This window comes from Artemia franciscana, chromosome 19 (assembly GCF_032884065.1).
Source record: "Artemia franciscana chromosome 19, ASM3288406v1, whole genome shotgun sequence".
NCBI classification, from domain to species: Eukaryota; Metazoa; Arthropoda; class Branchiopoda; order Anostraca; family Artemiidae; genus Artemia; species Artemia franciscana.
Genome location: NC_088881.1, coordinates 26,492,030 through 26,512,487, shown reverse-complemented (window position 1 = coordinate 26,512,487; position 20,458 = coordinate 26,492,030). Strand labels below are relative to the sequence as shown.

At 33.7% G+C, this 20,458-nt stretch overlaps 1 protein-coding gene across 1 annotated transcript in view; it reads right to left on the bottom strand.

Annotated features, from left to right (window-relative positions):
• Positions 1-20,458, bottom strand: part of LOC136039490 (syntaxin-binding protein 5-like) — a gene marked incomplete in the record, with an annotated part of 340,696 nt that overhangs the window by 116,836 nt on the left and 203,402 nt on the right. Inside the window, 2 exon segments of the mRNA XM_065723280.1 lie at positions 4,396-4,482; positions 14,630-15,230. Of these exon segments, the coding sequence (XP_065579352.1) occupies positions 4,396-4,482; positions 14,630-15,230 (688 nt within the window).

The window sequence follows — 20,458 nt, the reverse complement described above, 5'->3', positions numbered from 1 at the left end:
ATGTGGCAATATGGCTTAGAGCAATAATGAATTCAATGATAGTGAATTCTATTTCAGCATAATGGATTTAGATTTCTGAAGTTTCGGATTACGATTGATTCATTATTTCAAAAATGAAACATTTTGTGAAAAAAAAAAAAACATAAAGTAAGCATTTCGAAAGAACAACCACCTCTCTTCTTCAGCGCGAACAAAATAATATAAACAAGGAAAATACCGAAGAAAAAAACAAAAAACAAACGCGGAAAGTACAAAAAAACCAGTAAAAACCCTTGAAAAAACCGTCAAAAAATTAAAGATAAATAAAATTAGATAAAATACCAAAAATTATAAGAATTAAAATCAAGTACCTAACAACCATAGAGTGAGTTATTTGCCAATATTCTCAATTTGCACAAGTTGTTCGTTAGTATCCGCTGATGGCAGTTCACATTTGTTTGGATTTTGTGCAAATCGCGGATAGGTACGACTAAACTTGATGAAACTTATATTTTTAAAATAAGCATAAAAATAAAATTCTTTTGATGTGACTATTGGTATCAAAATTCTTTTTTTAGGGTTTTGGTTAAAGTTGAGCCGGGTCGCTCTTTACTACTGTTCGTTACCAACGAACTGTTTGACAACAAGCTGTCTGACAATTTTGTAAAAGTGAGTAGCGATCTAGGAACAGGAGATATGTCATGCAAAGACAAAATGGCTTGAATCAGGACTATCTTCAAGGACTACCTCTTCCAGCTTCAAACCTACTTTAGGCCAAAGCCCGACAATTTTAGTGCCTATACCTTCAAATCAATGATCCTTTATTTGCAGGATTTTTGCATTCAAAAGTAGTCACAAAGACCGAAGATTTTTGTTTAGCATCCCTGGCTCAAAGATGCAACAACAAGTCAGGACAGAATCTGACTTAAATATTGAAAAAGTAATTTCACTTAAGGGTATTTTACAAAGGTCTTTTTGCGGTAGGCTTTGGTAATAATCATGAACCTAAGCAGCGACAACCTTTGATGATTCCAGTGGGCCTAACACTGATCACAAACTTCTGTCTTTGAGCTTTGGACGATCTTCAGTCCAAAACCTTGCCATTCGATCACTACCACTATTAATAGCTCATTGCAGTACCAAGCTGCCTGAGGCCAACGTGGCTAAAACGCTCCTCGTCCCCGCTCACAGCCTCCTTCTTTACACCCTCCCAAGAAGTTCCAATTTTCATTATGTCTTTCCTTATGACCTCCTCACATCCTACTTTGGGACGACCTGCTTTTCGTTTGGCCCTAGATGGTTTATAGAAAATGACGATTTTTGCAATCCGCTGTCCTCCAACCGCAAAAAGTGCCCTAGTCATTTCAACCTTTCTCCCATTATAGCCCTACAAAACAGGATGGAACTTTGTTTTTCGTACAGCTCAATGTTTGAAATAGTGTCATTCAGACGGTACACAAAAGAATCCGTAGACAATTTTTCTGGGAAAGGTCTAACAAATTCGCTTTCTTTTTTGAGAGTACCGACACTTCAGAGCCACACTTGACAACTGACATCACTACATCTTCTAATATTCTAATCTTGACCCCCAGACTTATCTTCTTATTCTTTAAACGTTTTTCAACTGTGAAAAAAACATCAGCATTTTCACATCCTCCACCATCTTTACTAACAATACTACCCAGGTAAGCGAAACTATCTATTTGATCATTCTTCTTGTTACCAAAAATCACCTTTTTACCTTCATTTATGCCTAGTCTAAAAATCGAAAGGAGGTTCTGACTTTTTTTTAGCTGATTCTAGTTATATTCAGAGCTACCAATGAGAAATCTTTAGTGTCAGATATCATTATGATAGCTCCCTTAGGAGAACCTTAAAAAAGAACAAATCCTAGCCCATAAGTAACCAAAAATTTAAAAACACGTTTTGGAAAAAAAATGTAAATAAAGAAGAGCCACCATTTGAATCTGATTTAGCAATAATACATACGAGTTTGACTAATCTTAATGGTAAAATTTTATTGTGAAAACGAATCTATGAGAATTTTGAAAAATAGCCTAAAAACCTATAAAATTGGTATTGAATTGAAATAAAAATATTTATCATTGGAATCTCCATAGCCGGAAAATATGTTTTAGTTTGTTTGCGAAACCATTTTGAATATGTATTTTTTTTTTTATCCTAAAGATTATTGATAAAAAAAATCTATCTTGGCAAGATCTATCTTGGCAATCTGAATAGGCCAAAAAAGTCAACCATACTTACAAAAAAAAAGCATTAATATTTCACAGAAAACAAAGCACGTACATTGGTAGTTATTTTGAAAAGAAGAAATTTTTTTTTTGGGGGGGGGGGAAGAGGCAACTAAATAAAAACAAAAAACATGAATATTTATATTAATATTCATAGTAAAAATATAAGACCCTTTGGCCAGCCCTGCTGAGTGCTTATTTCAAACTCTGGCTCCCGTATTAAAAAAGATAAGATAACACCCACTGCGGCACCATAGTATATATATGTATATATGTATATATATATATATATATATATATATATATATATATATATATATATATATATATATATATATATATATATATATATATATATATATATATATATATATATATATATATATATATATATATATATATATATATATATATATATATATATATATATATATATATATATATATATATATATATATATATATATATATATATATATATATATACTAGCTGTTGGGGTGGCGCTTCGCGCCACCCCAACACCTAGTTGGTGGGGGCGCTTCGCGCCCCCCCCCCCAAGCCCCCCCGCGCGCGTAAGTCGTTACGCGCCATATTAGTTACGCGCCATTGTAGTTGTGTCCCTATGTCCCACCTGTGAATATAGATATATATATATATATATATATATATATATATATATATATATATATATATATGTTTTTAACTACGTAAAACTTGCGAATATACAACATTCTTTGCTGTCCCATTGTCTGTGCATATAAATAGATTGTCAGGTTTACCGACTCTTGAACATGCAACATATAATGGTCCATGGGAAAACAATCCGTATTCAGATCTATACCTCATGATTCTAATGATTGCCCTTGAGCTTTGTTGATGGTGATTGCTAATCGACCATTCCCTGAGTCGCCATCGTCATTTATATATCCCCCTGTGCACCCCGGCGTCCCCTTTGTAGTTATGTCCCTGTGTCCCGGTCGTCATTTATATTCCCTGTGTCCCGGTCGTCATTTGTGTCCCGGTGTTCCAGTCTGTGATTTCTCTTTGAGTGTCCCGGGCGTCATTTATATTCCTTGTGTCCCGGTGTCCCGGTCGTCATTTATATCCCCCTGTGCCCCCCGGCGTCCCCATTGTAGTTGTGTCTCTGTGTCCTGGTCGTCATTTATATTCCCTGTGTCCCGGTCGTCATTTGTATCCCGGTGTCCCGGTCTGTATATACATTCGTTTTTTAGTTTTGTTTTTCTCCTTAATTTTTTTCCTTTTTTCTTTTTTTTCTTTTTTAGTTTATTTAGATTTCTAGATTTTTTAGTTTTTTTTATTAGTTTTTAGTTTTTTTGTAGTTTTTACCATTTTTTTAGTTTTTTTAGTTTTTTTTTTACTTATGTCCTGGTCGTCATTTATACTCCCTGTGTCCCGGTCGTCATTTGTGTCTCGGTGCTTTGTTGATTGCTAATTTATATTATATTTATATTTATATTTTTTATATTTATTAATATTTTTTTAGTTTTCTTTTTCTCTTATTTTTCAGTTTTTTCCTTTTTTTTTAGTTTTTTCTTTTTTAGTTTTTAGTTTTTTTTTGTTTTTTACCTTTTTTTAGTTTTTTTTAGTTTTTTTAGTTTTTTAGCTTTTTTAGTTTTTTTATTAGTTTTTAGTTTTTTTTTAGTTTTTGCCTTTTTTTAGTTTTTTCAGTTTTTTTTATTTTTTCAGTTTTTTTTTAGTTATTAGATTTTTACTTTTTTTTATTTTTTTTAGTTTTTTAGCTTTTTTAGTTTTTTTTTCTTTTTAGTTTTTTTTGTAGTTTTTACCTTTTTATAGTTTTTTTTCTTTTTAGTTTTTTTTGTAGTTTTTACCTTTTTTAGTTTTTTTCTTCTTTTGTATTAGTGTGAAATAATTCAGACGTCATATGCGAACAAACATGACGTCACCTGATCCATCCACACATCCACAGACAGACAACTTATTTTTATATATATAGATATATAATAAGGACGGGGAAAGCCCTGATGATTTCAGAGCGAGAAGAGCATCTGAATTCAAAATCCCAATGTGCGTGCCTTTAGACATCGACATTACATAAAATATAATTCAAAGTTACCAATGGCAAAGAAAAAGCGAAAAAGCTGAAGAAGAAAGAAATACAAGAGGAAGAAAAGATGAGACGTACGTCGTCTAAATCTTCTAAATAGCCTTAGGCGCCTCATATCCAACCCCAGATACATGCAAGGATCCAAACAAAGAAGGTGATAATTTACTAAAAGTAAAAAAGAATAGATAGAAGCTGAAAAAAAGAAAGCAAAGAGAAATTAGTGCACTGTTAAATATTGCCAATAGAAAGGCCAAGATAAAACAATTAGGCTGAGATCGATAAGCACAGTCCCATGAAATAAAGCTTCAACGACAACTGAAGTTTCAAGGTATCTGTTACGTGTTCACTAGTTTGCCTTATCAGCTCGTTCTTAGGTTCTACCAAATATGGCCTATTTGGGAGTCTGAATAGCTTGTTAATAGGAGACACTTCGAAAAAACAAGGTATTTTTATAATACCTAATACACATCAAAAATACAATTGCTAAAATTGTTACAATGCTGTCGAATTCAAATAAAGAGAAAGAAAAAGAGGATATATTTTTCAGATGCATGTCGTTCTGGCCAGGGGCGTAATATGCTATGGGACAGGTGTGTGTGTGTGGGGGCGGGGGAATACCCCGCCCAGACCTCGATTTGTCCCCCCAGATCTTAGTTTGCCCCACCCGGCTGACATTTAATTTCTTCAAAATCTTGTCAAAACTAACATAAGCCTGCATAATTCAAGGATGAACAGCAACGGATCAGTTTTCTTTAGAACTTATTTACTTTTATAGTACTATAAAGTATCTTAATGGTGTTTTTATAGTACTACGTAGTACTTTCATGGTACCAAATGCTCATTCTTCAGTTTTCAACGTCAAATTCACTTGATTTGGGAAAAATTGGCTCCAACTTTGACTCTCCCCCCAAGAATTTGACGGAATTACGCCACTGGTCCTGGCCTAACATGTATGGAAGGGTGGTGTCCTATTTACACTAATTTTCATCGGTTTTAAATTTTAACTGGCTGTTCATTTTGATTTCAGTTCGTTTTAGGTTTCACTTGCTCATTGGTAATAAATTCTATTCATTTTAAGCTGAAATTATTATGTGACATTATTTCTGCTCAACCGAATTTTCCAACAGAACTTTTTTTTTCTGCAAGATATCCAATGCCAAAACTTTGTTCCAAATAAGACCCGATGGACTAACCAGAGATCTTCAGGATCCAGAACTAACCCTACCTCTGTGAGTAAGAGAGGAGAAAATTCTTGTACTCGGTACATGTATCAGAACAGGCAACAGGATTGTCTGTTATGAAAAAAATTTGGCAGCAAGTCAGAGCTAATTTGATCGTTACGGCTTTTACAAGTCTGATTACGATCCAGTCTTTGTGGAATTAAATAAAAAAATATAAGCTTTTAATTGTTTTAAAAGTAGAATTGTGGCAAAGAGTCAAACTTCAGCATAAAGAGCGAGGGATTGCGGAGGGGACAACCCATTTCATATACGGAGTAATTTCTGTTCGTTTTAAGTTTTAATGTCGCTCCTTACTTTCAGCTAAAAAAATTAGTTTTTTTTATTTAATTTCTGAACGTTTTTGAATTAATGCATGTTTGGTTTTGGCTCTCCGCACATAAATTATTAAAATGAAACTTGTATATTAATTCTTTTTTTGGCTAAATGGCTTTCTCTTAGTTTTGGTCAGACGATTTTGAGAAATAAGGGGTGGAGAAGGAGGCCTAGTTGCCCTCCAATTTTTCGGTCACTTAAAAAGGCAACTAAAACTTTTAATTTTTAATGAACGTTTTTATTAGTAAGAAATACACGTAACTTAAGAATTAACTTACGTAACAAACTTTCATAACCTTACATTTTTATTATGTATACGAGGGGGTTTGTACCCTCGTTAATACCTCGCTCTTTACACTAAATCGTAAGTTTTGTCCCAATTCTTTAAGAATGACCCCTGAATCAGAAAGGCCGTAGAATAAATAGTTGAAATTACTAAAAATACTTTAGCATAAAGAGCAAGGTATTTATCTCCTCCTAAATACCTCGGTCTTTATGCTAAAGTATTTTTAGAACCCCTCATATGCGTAATTATCTCTGTTCGTTTTAGGTTTCAATGCTACTTCTTCCTTTCATTTGAAAAAACGTTTTCATGTTTATTTTTCATTGTTTTCTTATAGTAGTGCTAGAGAACCCTGCGCCCTTTTCATTGAATTTTTCTTCCCTCATGACAGATTCCTCCAAGAAAAGATCCTCCAACATAGCCCCCTCTCCTCAGCCCCACCCCCAAACAAAATAAGATCCCCCTGAAAACGTCTGTACACTTCCCAATAACCATTACTATATGTAAACACTGGTCAAAGTTTGTAACTTGCAGCCCCTCCCCCAGGGATTGTGGGGGAGTAAGTCATCCCCAAAGACATAGTTATTATGGTTTTCGACTATGCTGAACAAAATGGCTATCTCAAAATTTTGGTCCGTTGACTTTGGGAAAAAAAATGAGCGTGGGAGGGGGCCTAGATGCCCTCCAATTTTTTTGGTCACTTAAAAAGGGCACTAGAACTTTTCATTTCCGTTAGAATGAGCCCTCTTGCGACATTCTAGGACCACTTGGTCGATACGATGACCCCTGGGGAAAAGAAAAAAAAAAAAAAAAAAAAAAAAAAAAAAAAAAACAAATAAACACGCACCCGTGATTTGTCTTCTGGCAAAAAATACAAAATTCCACATTTTTGTAGATAGGAGCTTGAAACTTCTATAGTAGGATTCTCTGATACGCTGAATCTGATGGTGTCATTTTCGTTAAGATCCTACGACTTTTAGGGGGAGTTTCTCCCTATTTTCTTAAATAAGGCAAATTTTCTCAGGCTCGTAACTTCTGATGGGTAAGACTAAACTTGATTAAACTTATATATTTAAAATCAGCATTAAAATGCGATTCTTTTGATGTAGCTATTGATATCAAAATTCAATTTTTTAGAGTTTTGGTTACTATTGAGCCGGGTCGCTCCTTACTACAGTTCGTTACCACGAACTGTTTGAAAAGGAGTCCGTAGATTTTTGACGTTTGGTCATCTATTAGAAGAGGTTGATGAATTTTCACAAAAACCTAAGAGAGGCGACAGTATATGTTTAATTGTTCTTTTCGGGGGTCTGAGATCTATGTGACCTCTTTGCAGGGGTGAAGGGCAGAGGAACCTAAATTCTAGTCACAAGGGCATCTACGAAAAGTAATTGTTGGACGTCGGCAGACTTAAAGGGACGTAACATGCAATGTCATGACTATCCCTCTGTGAGTCTAAGATCAACTCTAACTTTGTGGAGGAGGAGGAATGAGAGTCGCTAAATTCTTTTGTTGTTCTGCAACTGTGAATCATGACTCATACCCATGTTACTAACTCTTTGTCTATATTACTGCATGATTTTAGTTTTTTTTTTTAGTTTTTTTTTTACTTTATCAATGAATTCATCGAAGATAACGACATTAAACCAAACATTAGATTTCAAAGACATCTCCAGAAAAGACTATATTACACCAAATATAATAGCTAAACAGATCAAATTAATATTAGTCAAAGGAGTTACAAAATATTGGAATGCAATTGGAAAAATTAAGATATGTTCTAAGGGAAACATTCAAAAGCTAATTTTACCGTTTGAATTAGCCTATATGAGTCTAACATGCCAAAATTAATATACTTTACCCCTTTACTTTATTATTTCATTTTAAGTGGGGGCTGTCAAGATCAGCGGTGAAGAATTGGAGAGAGATCCACGCAAACTGCTTATCAAAGCCATATGATGAAAAAGATTATTAGAAACAATCTGGGGAGGGAGGGAAGGGATGCGGCTTTTGTCCCCAAATCTTTTTACCACCTGGATTTTGCCAAATAACTGTTCTGGGGGTATTTTCTTTTTATAAAAAAAACCTTTTCTTGTACTTTCTTTGAGACAACTAAAAAAACACACAAAATGTGCTTCAACCTTTATATTTAGAACCCCGTCCATAAGCATATTTTTGTAAATTTACCACACTGATCAAACAGTTCGTGGTAACGAACTGTAGTAAGGATCGACCCGGTTCAAAAGTTTTTACTGTTTTAAAAAGTAGAGTTGAGAGAAAGGGTTAAACTTTAGCGCAAAGAGCGAGGGCGTTGAAGAGGGTACAGCCCCTTTCATATACGGGGTAATTTCTGTTCCTTTTAAGTTTAATGTCGCTCCTTACTTTCAGTTTAAAAAAAACTTGATTTTTTTTTATTTAATCAGTATTAAGGACAAACCTGGGTATATTTGGCTGTGATACTGATGAAGATTTCTGCCAATATCTATACACATATTAGGAGCTTCAATCTTTAAGAAATTTTTTTTTAAAGGATTGAAATGCACTAATTCTGGTTGTTTTGAAATAGACGGTTGGCCCATGTAAATAAACAAATAGGTACATTTGTTAACAAAGCATCAGCTCAGAGAAAAGGATGTAGTTACTGTTTTTACGCTTGAACTTCAGGCAGAGGCGCCATTTGGGCCAAATCTTGGGGTGGGCATGGGGCATTTGACGGAACTTCAGACTTTTATTATGAATCTAACCTACTTTCAAAGTTTACAATGATTAATAGCAAATAGCATAATTACCCCAAGGGTCGTCAGGTAATTACGCTCTTTGGCTAATAGGCGTGCAGTTAGTTCAAATCATTTGAACAGAATGGATTATGTTGGACATAATTGATAATTATGGTCGGAAAAGGGCCCTTTGTGATGGAAGCATGGGCCCCCCTGGAAAACCTGGGGTGGGCATTTGCCCCCCCCCAATGGCACCTCTGACTTCAGGCAAAACTGAGGGCAGTTTTTGATGTCTCGGTAGGGTATCTTTTAGTTTAAATCGGGGCAGAAGTTTGCTAATTTCTTTAAATTTGAAATTTAAACGTACCGTAAACCAGGTCTGCCAATTTATAATGAAGATTCCTAAAAAATTAAACGAGTATATAGAGATCATAATGTTACCCGTTAAGGAATACTTGTACAAGCAAGACCATTACTTGCCAATTAGGATGCTCAGGGCAATGAACAATATAATGTAAAATAGCATTGTAATTCCTCCTTGTGTGCGCAGAAGAGAAATTGCGTTAGATATTTGCTAATAAACTACCTACAACCCTGAAGAGTAAAAAAGGCGTAGAGTCACAAGAGTTAACAAAAATAGGGTGGAGAGGGGAGGGGGAGGAACTTGAAGTATTTTATACAAATATAATTGATAGTATATTAGGCCCAAATTTTGCACTTTTTGTAAGAGGTCATTGAGGTCATAGTGGAGGGGCCATCTACCCCCCCTCCACCTTCTGTTCATACAGAGAGAAACATTTGGATATACTCCTTTGGGTCCCGAAACTAGAAAACATCTGGCCACTACCTTATATATAGGGAGATACCATCAAATGATACGTTTTTTTATTCTTAGATTCGCGGCGACAGGTATAACTAGATACCTGATTTGCCGTTAGTCTTTTATCTAGGTTTCATGTGAATTTTGAATATGCTTTTGAATGAAGCAATAGAGAAACTTTTCGGGACAACTTCCCCTGGAAGATCATTCCAGATTGAAGGACAAGGGCAATGTCGAATTAAAATGTTCTTCAAATACTCTGCTCTCAGCTTGCCCGCCTCAAGATAATTTGACCGAGCTGTGTGCTTTCATGTATGTCTTGTCGGTTGGACAATTGGGAACATATTACGAGACACCTGAATTTATTTACTTGTAGAAAACAGCCATCAAAGCTTCATCAAACCTCTCACTAACAGACTGGAGAGAGTCATGGGGAATGACTGAAATTGCCCTATTAGCCATATTCTGAATATATTGGAGTGATACAAACAACCTCTTCGGAGCACGAGCGTACAGCGTGCATCCATACACGGTGGTGAATATGACGCAAGACTTGCAAGGTAGAATGATCGAGCCGAGCGTTAGACGGTTTCTGCCGCGTAGAGTGATACCCAGCTTTCCTGCGCAGGAAAATATAAATTTTTTTTATTTTGTTTCCCATGGTGTCAGAATTAGCAAAATACTACCTGACTTCAGGTGCCCTCCATTCTAGGAATTATCAGATATCTACTCTGATTATAGATCCCAAAGAGCACCACCTTGGGTGTCTCAGACCTTATTCAGAGAAAGGCTTTTGAGTAGATTTTATTTTAAGATTTTGTGTTTCCCTTTGGCTTTCAATACATTTAACTGTATAACATAATATCTTATATTTTATAATATTCAAAACACGTTTAAATAAAATAAATAAAATAGTCATAATGGTTTGAAACTTGAATAAAAAGAAAGAAAAAGAGGATACCTTTTTTAGGCGTTTATGCGATAACGTTCTAGCCTGGCGCGTATAGGTGGAACCCTAATCCTATTTGTGGTAATTTCTACATGTTTTAAGTTTGAATTGATAATTTATTTTGATTTCTTTTCGTTATTCGATCTGTTATGTGACGTGGCAACACTGACAAGTATGTGCTTGGCAACACTGACAAGGATGCGCTACTCTCCTAAAACTCAATATTTTAAAAATCCAAAAGAAAAACCTCAGAGAATTTTATATTTTTTGTTTCTCAGAGAATCTCAAAACCTCAAAATCCCAGAGAATCTGTTTTTTTTTGGCAAAAAGCCAAAAAAGATCTCATATTTAAACAGACCTAAGACGAGTACAAGGGGCGAAAAATGTTTTTTTGCATTTTTTTACTTTAAAAACGACTTGTGCTGAGATAATATCACTATTTACCGTTTATTCCATTAAGAAATAAGTCTGACTGACTAAGTTTTACATGCGTAATTTTCTTTAATGGAAAAAAGACATATACGAGTAAATAAAATAAAACAGAAATAGATAAAAATATATTCCACGTTTTTTTCTTGACCAGACTACCATAAAATTGGGATACATTAATTCAAAACATTTTTTTTGAAGAAAACAGAAGTAATATGCATTCCTGTTTGATATTATATGTACTTATTTCGAGGAAGCTATTTCGGTAAAAAAAACCACCTAAAAAACGAAAGAAAATTTCAAGATCTGAGATAATTTGGCGGCACTTTATTTGAGTCCAGTATTTGAATCAGTCCCGCGGTATCATCAAAAAGAAAAAATATCTAAAATAAAAGCAAATTGTTTTTAACGATAAGGGATAAATTATGAGTTGCTCAAATAACTAAAAATATATTAATTATAAGTTTGCATTTTTCGATGAGATTTATTAATGTGTTAATATCATATAATATGTACTTTATAATGCAGAAAACCGAAACCCGCAAAAGTTAACATAACTTTTTTTTGTAATTTAAGCAGGATATTCCTACATTAAAGTGATTTTTCAATAGGGTCGTACACTACTTTACGTCCGTAAACTACTATACAAGTATATTTTATGTAAATATTTAATATATAGAGAGGGCCCGGCCTAAAAATACAATCAGGCCCCGCACCTATTCAATTTGGCCCTGAATTCCACACATAATGGACTTGAAATATAATAGACTCCAGTAATATTACTGAAGCAAATTTCCTATGACTGAATGCTAATGTTTAAAAAAAAAATGCCATCTACCTCTTTTTGAAGAGCCCTGTTAACCAGAGACGATTAATCAAAGAGTCTGTGAGTATGAATCCAATGGAACCTCAACACTGAGATACAGAAAGTACAGGAGCACCAATTTAGTTTAAGTACCCCTAAATGGTAATGCTCGAATTTCATACTAGGCCCTTTACCTTGCTCACGAGTCCTTGTAATACCATGAACGTGGCTCTAGTAGGTATAAATCTATCTCTACTCTCAGTTTGAACTTAAAGGGAAACTTTCAGATAAGTGTCGATAAATATGAAAAATTTAAATTACGGAAAATTCAAAGACTAATCAAGATCATCATGAAACAGGCGTTCAGTTTAGTAGAGGCTCTGGCCCTTCTTGCCCCCAGGGCAAAATTTTTGATTAGCTCCTTCCCCATCCCCCTGTCTCTTACAAAATTTTTTTTAAAAATTTGTCTTAGGCAAAATTTTTATAAAATTTTCATTTGTTAGCAAGGTCACTTTCAATTTATTAATTAAATAACGATTTATTTTTAATTATTTTTAATTTATTATTTAAATTATTTAATTTTAATCCCATTAATAATTAAGTTAAGTTAATAATATATAGTAAATAACAATAATTATTATTTTTTACTTATTTTAATTTTATTAGTTAATATTCTATTATTTATTTTTACTTTATCAACTACTCCTTTAGTTTATTTTAATGAAAATAAAATTTCAGAAATCACATTAGAACCACTATATTTTTTATTCGAAATTTTGAACCCCTAAAATTTCTGCGCCAGGGGGCAAGTATCCTCTCTATCCCTCCCCTAAAACCGCCTCTGGCTCAGTTATAATATGTAACTCATCTGAAGTAATGTACTAAAAGTAAATTAAGAAAAGAAGAAAGGAAATGAAGTATGTCCAAAATTAGCATGCAAGACAAGCTACAGATCATGCAAGGCTACCTTGAGAGCGGGATCGTCGAATTGTTTCGGCTCTCTTTATCACCGACGAGGCATACGAGTCAGTGTTGCCCTGTCCAGTCTGACGACTTGGTGCCTGAGGATAAAACATATGAGTGCATTCAGAACTAAGCAGAGGGTTAAACTGTTTCATCTTGTTCTTCTACCAGTAGTGGGTGTGCAAACAGTTGAATTTTCGCAGAATTACCCGCAGATCAACTCTGTCCACATAACATTTACCCACTTTCTACCGGTTCAGAGCCGTAAAAAGGTTAAAAAATTCTGGACTATAGGATCTACATTACCAAAAAAATTGAAATGACTTTGATTAACTGTTTATACAGATATACGTTCCCCCGTTGCATCTTCACCAAGAAAAGAAGCGATAACAGCGCAAGATATCCACAACAAGAGCATGAGGAATGAATTTAGTACATACATAGGTTCGACACTTAGGGAGAGAGGGGAAGTGTCAAAATAAAACAGTGTCTTTGAGTCACAATTTACAGATATTACGAAGAGAACAGGGAACCCTTTGGATAAGTCTCAGAAAAAACTCTTCTCCTCAGTGGGCAAGTTAACTATAGTGGACAAACTATCAATGATTTTCCAAACAAAGATGAAGTTACTCTGTTATTAATAGAAAGGCTCAATGACAGCTTTGATAATCGATACAACCATTAAGTTTTAAGACGTGCTTCGGTCCAACTGAAGACATTAAGTTGTTATTATTTTATTAAAACAAACAATTTTGTGAGCACCCTTTATACTACGCATAAAACATAGAGTACCTGATTGAAGAGCAGCTAGATTGAAGCAGCCGGACATAGTGGGGAGTCAATAGTCCTTTAAAAGATTTTTTTCATTGTAAGGGCACATCCAGAACTTTTCTTCGGGGGGGGGGGGTAGTTCAGGGGGTATATAAAAATAACTTTATAAAAACCATCAAAAACTTGTTTATATGGATTTTGCTATGTATTTGCGAGTCAGACACAAATTTCAAGGGGGAGCGATTCAAACCCAGAAAATCCCCACAGATACGGCTTTTGTTGATGGCTATTACAATTTTTATGGCAATGTAATCCGTGAGAGCCTGTTACGAGGTGAGGGGAATTGAAAACTTTTTTAGGCAGATACAAACAACATGACACAAAAGCTTTCTATTCATAAGGAGTGGGTGATAAATCAGTTTTATTGCTTGGTGATCACACACAAAATTGTCACAGCTTCCCGATAAGGACTGTAATGTTTCCGCTTGTGTATACCATGTTCAATATCATTACATATTAAATGCAGTTTCAATTCAGCGACGCTCACGAAAACGGCTTAAAAAATAAGCTTTATTTTCTTTGGATTTGAAGCATAAGAGTGTATGCTCATAAATGTTTTATCATAGTGATAAATAAAAACAAGAAATAAATGCTTAAAAAACTGTGTTATTGACTATTAAGTTTCAACGGAAAGTCAAACTTATTAACAAACTGATTTTATATTCAAGATAGAAGCTAACACCCAATGTCTTTAAGAATTTACTACTTTATGAGTCTAATAACCCCCCCCCTCCATCCCACGGTTAAATCTTTTTATAGAATAAAAACAAAAGAAATCCTTTCCCAACCATGGCAACAATCCCTCAAAACATCCTAAAACGTCGCTGAACATACGCTTCTTTCGAACTTAACAGAAGACATTTATAAGAAAGACCACTCCCAGCGGTAAAGCAGAGACAAAAGGTTAGTAAGACAAAAGACATCACCCAAACTAAACTAAACCTCAATCGTGTGTGACTTACTGAATTTTTTAGCCAAACCTTTGAAAATGCCTGAACTTTCATTTGAGTCACCGCCCTCTCGCAAATCTTGGATTATAAACTGATACTCTGATGTACCCTTTTTTCTTCTATCAATATTCTTTTCAAGAGCCAAATCTTTTGGACGAACAGGAAGACTTCCGCTCCTACGTGGCGGAGGGATTGGCTTACTTTCGGAAGGAGATGGTGCAGTGGGTGGTTTCGTACAATGTTGCTTGTTTAGTGGGTCAGTCTGAGTACGCCGAAACGGTTTTGGCAGTTCTTGTTTTTCGCCAAAATTAGTTGATTGACTAGTAGCCATCCCTACAGTTTCTGAAGGAGCTGACGGCGTGCTGGGACTTTCAGCTCCTTCTTTTTGCTCTGTGCTGTTATTCCAAATCTCTTTGAATTTCATATCTATTATCGTCAATTTTCGTTTCAATTCAGAGCTTTTTGATGAATGTTTCTTTTTTGCTTTCTCTTCCTGTTTTTCCGGGACTTCGATTACTTCGAAGTCATCGAACTGTTCCACAGCCTCTTTTTCGTCACGGTTAATTTCACTTTGAGTGGAACCTTTGTTCACAGCTGGTTTGCTACTGACTGGCTAAAGAATGAAATAAATTCATGTAAAAGGTATCAAGAAGACTAGAGAAATTACTAAAAAAAATAACAAAAATCAATAGAACCAGTAAACGCTCTTGAAAGGAATGCGTTAAGAAAAATTTACAAATGTAGCTAAGGTTAACAAGGTTAGGTAGCAACGAGATTGGCAAATATAATGTAATTGGTAGATTCTGAGGAGGGAAATGAAATTTTGTGCCCTTAAAGGTGCTATAACCTAACTTAATTTTCAAAAAGAGCCCGAAAATCCTCGAAAACGACATCACAGCAAAACTGACATCTTTTTTGAAGAGTTTCTAGCTCTTTTTATAAATTTCTGCAGATTTGTTTTCATAATAATATTTTACTATTAAGACTAATACAAATAATAATTTACCTTTACTGAATAAAATTTAAATGCCAATTTTTTCTAGCAAGTCAGTTTTCTTTTAAAAACATTTTTGAACATTTAGTTACAATAGGCTATTTTGAGCCTTTTTAGCCTTTTAAGGGCTCAAAATACAGTTTCCCAAAGAATTATTTTAATTATGAAAGAGCATAAAGTATGGCATCAACTGATGTATTCACTTTAATTCCAGCTTAATTTTGTTGAAAACTGCATTTTTATAACGAGATTGTTTCGCTCTCGGATGCTTTCTATCGTACAATGACAACCTATGTAAAACTGTACTACTCACAAAAAACAAATAAATCCCCGACTTTGAAAAAAGTATTGACATATTTTTTAGGAATAACATAGAAAGCTACACAGAGTTTGAGAGGGGGAGGTTAGTGCCCACCTTTAAAGTCCCCATAAATGGGGAAAATGATATAAAAGCTGGTCGTTTCAGTAAAAATGGCACTTTCCACATTTGACTCCCCAATAAAAATCTGGGAAACAGCCGTGGGAGGAAGTTACCACCCCGATTCTAGATCAAGCGTCTAAGTTGTGGGCGGGAGACTCATGAGATTTGTTTGGACGAATATTATACTAAAAGTTACATTTTAGTTTTAAACACCTTTACGTGTTTTGCGTTCTTCATAGGATTTCTTCGAAAATTTCCTTTTTAAATCCGTCCAGAGTTTTCAGAGAAATGCTTACAAGTACAGGTACCTGATTTTTGGGGAGCGGGTGAGAGAACTAAATGGCATTACATGTTTCATAGTCTTATTTGTCAACGATTAAATACAAGGGGTGGATAAATAGTATCTCCAATTAATTGAAGTGAAAAAAGGGAACAAAATTAAATCATCTACACCACGTGGGTGAATAAAGCTAAAAATACAATTAAGAAAAGCAATAAAACCTTATTTTCTTGGATTAATCAAGAACCTTATTTTGCTTCAACTACAATTTCCCCAAATGAAGAACTTTTTAATCAAGCAAAATAAACACTTAGGGAATAGCATATAATTTCTTACAAGAATTCTGGAGTTTCCCTTTCATCTCTTTAAATGCTCATTGGAGTGGTCTGGAAAAACATGTTTCTAAGAGAAATCAATATATAGCTTTTTTTCACAGTAGAAATACTTCTTGCAATTATCTGCTAATGATTCGAAAACTTTTTCTAAGATATTTCTCCTAGTAACTGTTGGTAAATGTTAAGTGATATTCTTGGTCATTAAGGACCTTTGATGAGAATTAAATAGCTTCCCTTTCAAGCATCTTGTAATATTTATAGCATTATATTGTTGTATAAGGCAAGGAGGCATATGTATAAGGCAATAGGAAACAAAAAAGGATTAAAAATAAAGGATAAAAGTACGAGATCGACATTTCTGTTCTCCGGTCTATATTTGCAGAAACAGTTAATAAAATCAAAATAAAATTTTATAGCTTTCAAATGAACAGTCTGGTGGAACAGAGTCCGTTATACCAAATGAGTATTAAAAAGTCAATGTATATTGTAGAGTTCAGCTCCATGTACAGAGTGGAACAGTACAGGAGTAAAAGAATTTTTTTCTATTTAAATTCGTTTCTTTTTCAATTTTTACCTGCAGAAAAAGCTTAAAAATCTCGAACGAATATATTTTTGCCAAACACTCGGTAAGTGGAAACGAATTTTCAAAAAAAAAACCCTAAAAATCTACTTCACTATTAGCTGTAAATCAGCATTCCCACTACGTACGTAATTTTCCATGCCACGTGGTAGAGTTATGCTAATCTAAAAACAATCTTTCACACTTGAACTGGTCTTTTCAAACTAAATTAAGGTAAAAATTCCTAAAACCGTCATAATCATTGTCTAAAATCATTACAATCAATGTATGCAAAATATTAATAAATAATAATGCGGACTGGATGGATGATTCCATCTTGTTGCTGCTACATTAATTTTCTATGGCGTAGCATAAACTTATGTAACGTATAATTCTTTTGTAGAGCTCGAGTCTACTTACGAATGAGTTTTACGACGTAGTGTGAAATTCAATAAAAAAAGTTTTTTTTTAACTGAAAGTCAGGAGCGATATTAAGACTTAAAACGGACAGAAATTACTCCGTATATGAAAGGGCTGTTCCCTCCTCAACGCCTCGCTCTTCACGCAAAAGTTTGACTCTTTCTCTCAACTCTACCTTTTAAAATAGTAAAAACTTTAGCGTGAAGAGCGGGGCGTTGAGGAGGGAACAGCCCTTTCATATACGGAGTAATTTCTGTTCGTTTTCAGTTTTAATATCACTTCTTACTTTCAGTTTAAAAAAACCTTGTTTTTTCTATTTAATTTCTGAACGTTTTTGAACTAATGCATGTTTTGATTTTGGCTCTCCGCGCATGAATAATTAAAACAAATTTTGAGCATTAATTTATTTTTATGGCTAAATGGCTTTCTCACAGTTTTGATCGGACGATTTTGAGAAAAAAGGAGCGAGGGAGTAGGCCTAGTTACCCTCCAATTGTTTGGTTATTTAAAGGGCAACTAAAACTTTTAATTTTTTACGAATATCTTTATTGGTAAAAATAAACATAAGTTACGAATTAACAGACGCAACGAACTTCTATATTCGTATGTTTTTATCACGTATATGAGGGGGTTCCCACCTCGTCAATACCTCGCTCTTTACTCTAAAGCTTAAATTTTGTCCTAATTCCTCAAGACTGACCCCTGAATCACAAAGGCCGTAGAAAAATAGTTGATATTAATAAAATCACTTCAGCGTAAAGAGTCAAGTATTAGGAGAAGGTGAATTCCTCATATGCGTAATAATTTCTGTTCGTTTTAAGTTTTATTTGTGTTTTTTTGTGTTTATTGCTAACAAAAATTTTGGTAAAAAAAAAATCTAGTTGCGTTTTTAAGTAATCAAAAATTGGAGGGCAGCTAGGCCTCCTTCCCCAAAGTTTTTTTTTATCAAAATCGTCCGATCAAAACTATGAGAAAGCCATTTAGCAAAAAAAATAAATTAATATGCAAATTTCGTTTTAATTATTCAAGTGCGGTGAGCCAAATCTAAACAGCCATTAATTCAAAAACATTCAAAAATTAAATAAAAAAACAAGTTTTTTTTACTGCAAGAAAGGAGCGAGATTAAAACTTAAAACAAACAGAAATTATTTTATATATTAAAGGGGTTGTCCCCTCCTCAACACCTCGCTCTTTACGCTAAAGTTTTTTATTGTTTTAAAAGTAGAGTTGTAACAAAAAGTCAAACTTTAGCCTAAAGAGCAAGGTGTTGAGGAGGGGACAACCCTTTTAATATACGGAATAATTTCTGTTCGTTTTAAGTTTTAATGTCGCTCCTTTCTTGCAGCTAAAAAAGACTTCCTATAATTATCCAAGGAAATCAAATAACACAAGGAAATTAAAAGGGCAAAAAAAAAAACGGAAAATGAAATGCATTTTGAATCGAAGTAAAAAGAATTGCTATAATTATCCAAGAAAACCATAAAACACAGGAAAATTAAAAGGGAAGAAGAAAACAACGGAAAATGAAATACATTTGGAGACAAAATAAAAAGCCTTGCATTAATTATCCAAGGAAATTAAATAACACAAGGAAATTAAAAGGGGAGAAGAAAACGACGGAAAATGAAATGCATTTGGAAAATAATAAAATAAAATAATAATAAAAAATAAAAAGAATTGCGATAATTATCCCACAAAGCACAAAAGTAAGATTTTGGAAAGCAATGGGAACTTGTAAAAAAAAACATTTTTTTTATGATTATAAATAAAAGAAAAAAATATGTATTAATGATATTAAGAAATTACACTCTATACGTTTGACCAAAAAGCGCAAATATTGCCTGTTGTCATGGTGTTTCAAGGAAATCGAACAATGGCTCACTCTTTAACTTGTGTCAAACATTGTTAATTTATTGTCATATATCAAAACAATAATTCAAAATTAATATTTCAGAACGAAATAATCATCCATTTTTTTCTATTTCCACACAAAATAATTAATATTTCAAGAGGAACTCATGCGGGAAATGTAAATTTAAGTCAAAATCTCAAAAGAAAATCTTTCCAAGATTTTGGAAAAGAATGCAAACTAGTAAGAAAATAGAATACAGTTTTTCCATGATTATTGTTCAAGCATTGATTAACTATATGATTGAACAAATAAAATCTGTATTAGAGATACTAAGAATATACAGAATGCATGTTAATTACCAAAAACGTGCAAATATTCCCTGTCGTTGATAGTTTTTCCGGGAATAATATTTCGCTCTTCACTTATTTTCAAACATTGTTTATATACTGGCATATCTCAAAAAAAAAAAAAAAGATTAAAACTTCAAAATGAAATAATCGTCTATTGTTTCCACACAAAAATTAATATATCAAGAGGAACTCATATTGCAATTGAACATGTAAATTTTTAAGTGAACATCCAAAAAGGAAAATATTTCCAAGATTTTGGAAAACAACGGGAACTTGTAAGGAGAAATACACAATTTTCCCGGGATGATAAATAAATAAATAAAATATATACTAGTGATTTCCTGCGAATGGAACAATAGTTAACTGTTTACTTATTCTCATACATATTTACTTACTGTCATATACCAAACCAAATAGTTCAAATTTAAGGGTTTTGTTTTGGCCTGTGAACAAGATTAGCATTTTATGTCTTGATTAATGTTTACTGTGAACTAGATTAGTGTGTTGTGTTTTATGATTAGTGTTTTTATTTTATAACTAAAACTCTTTCCCGTTTTCAATGGAGAGCAAACCGAATTCTAGCTATTAGTGGGTGTTATGGATTAATGGACCCACTCTTAATTTATATTT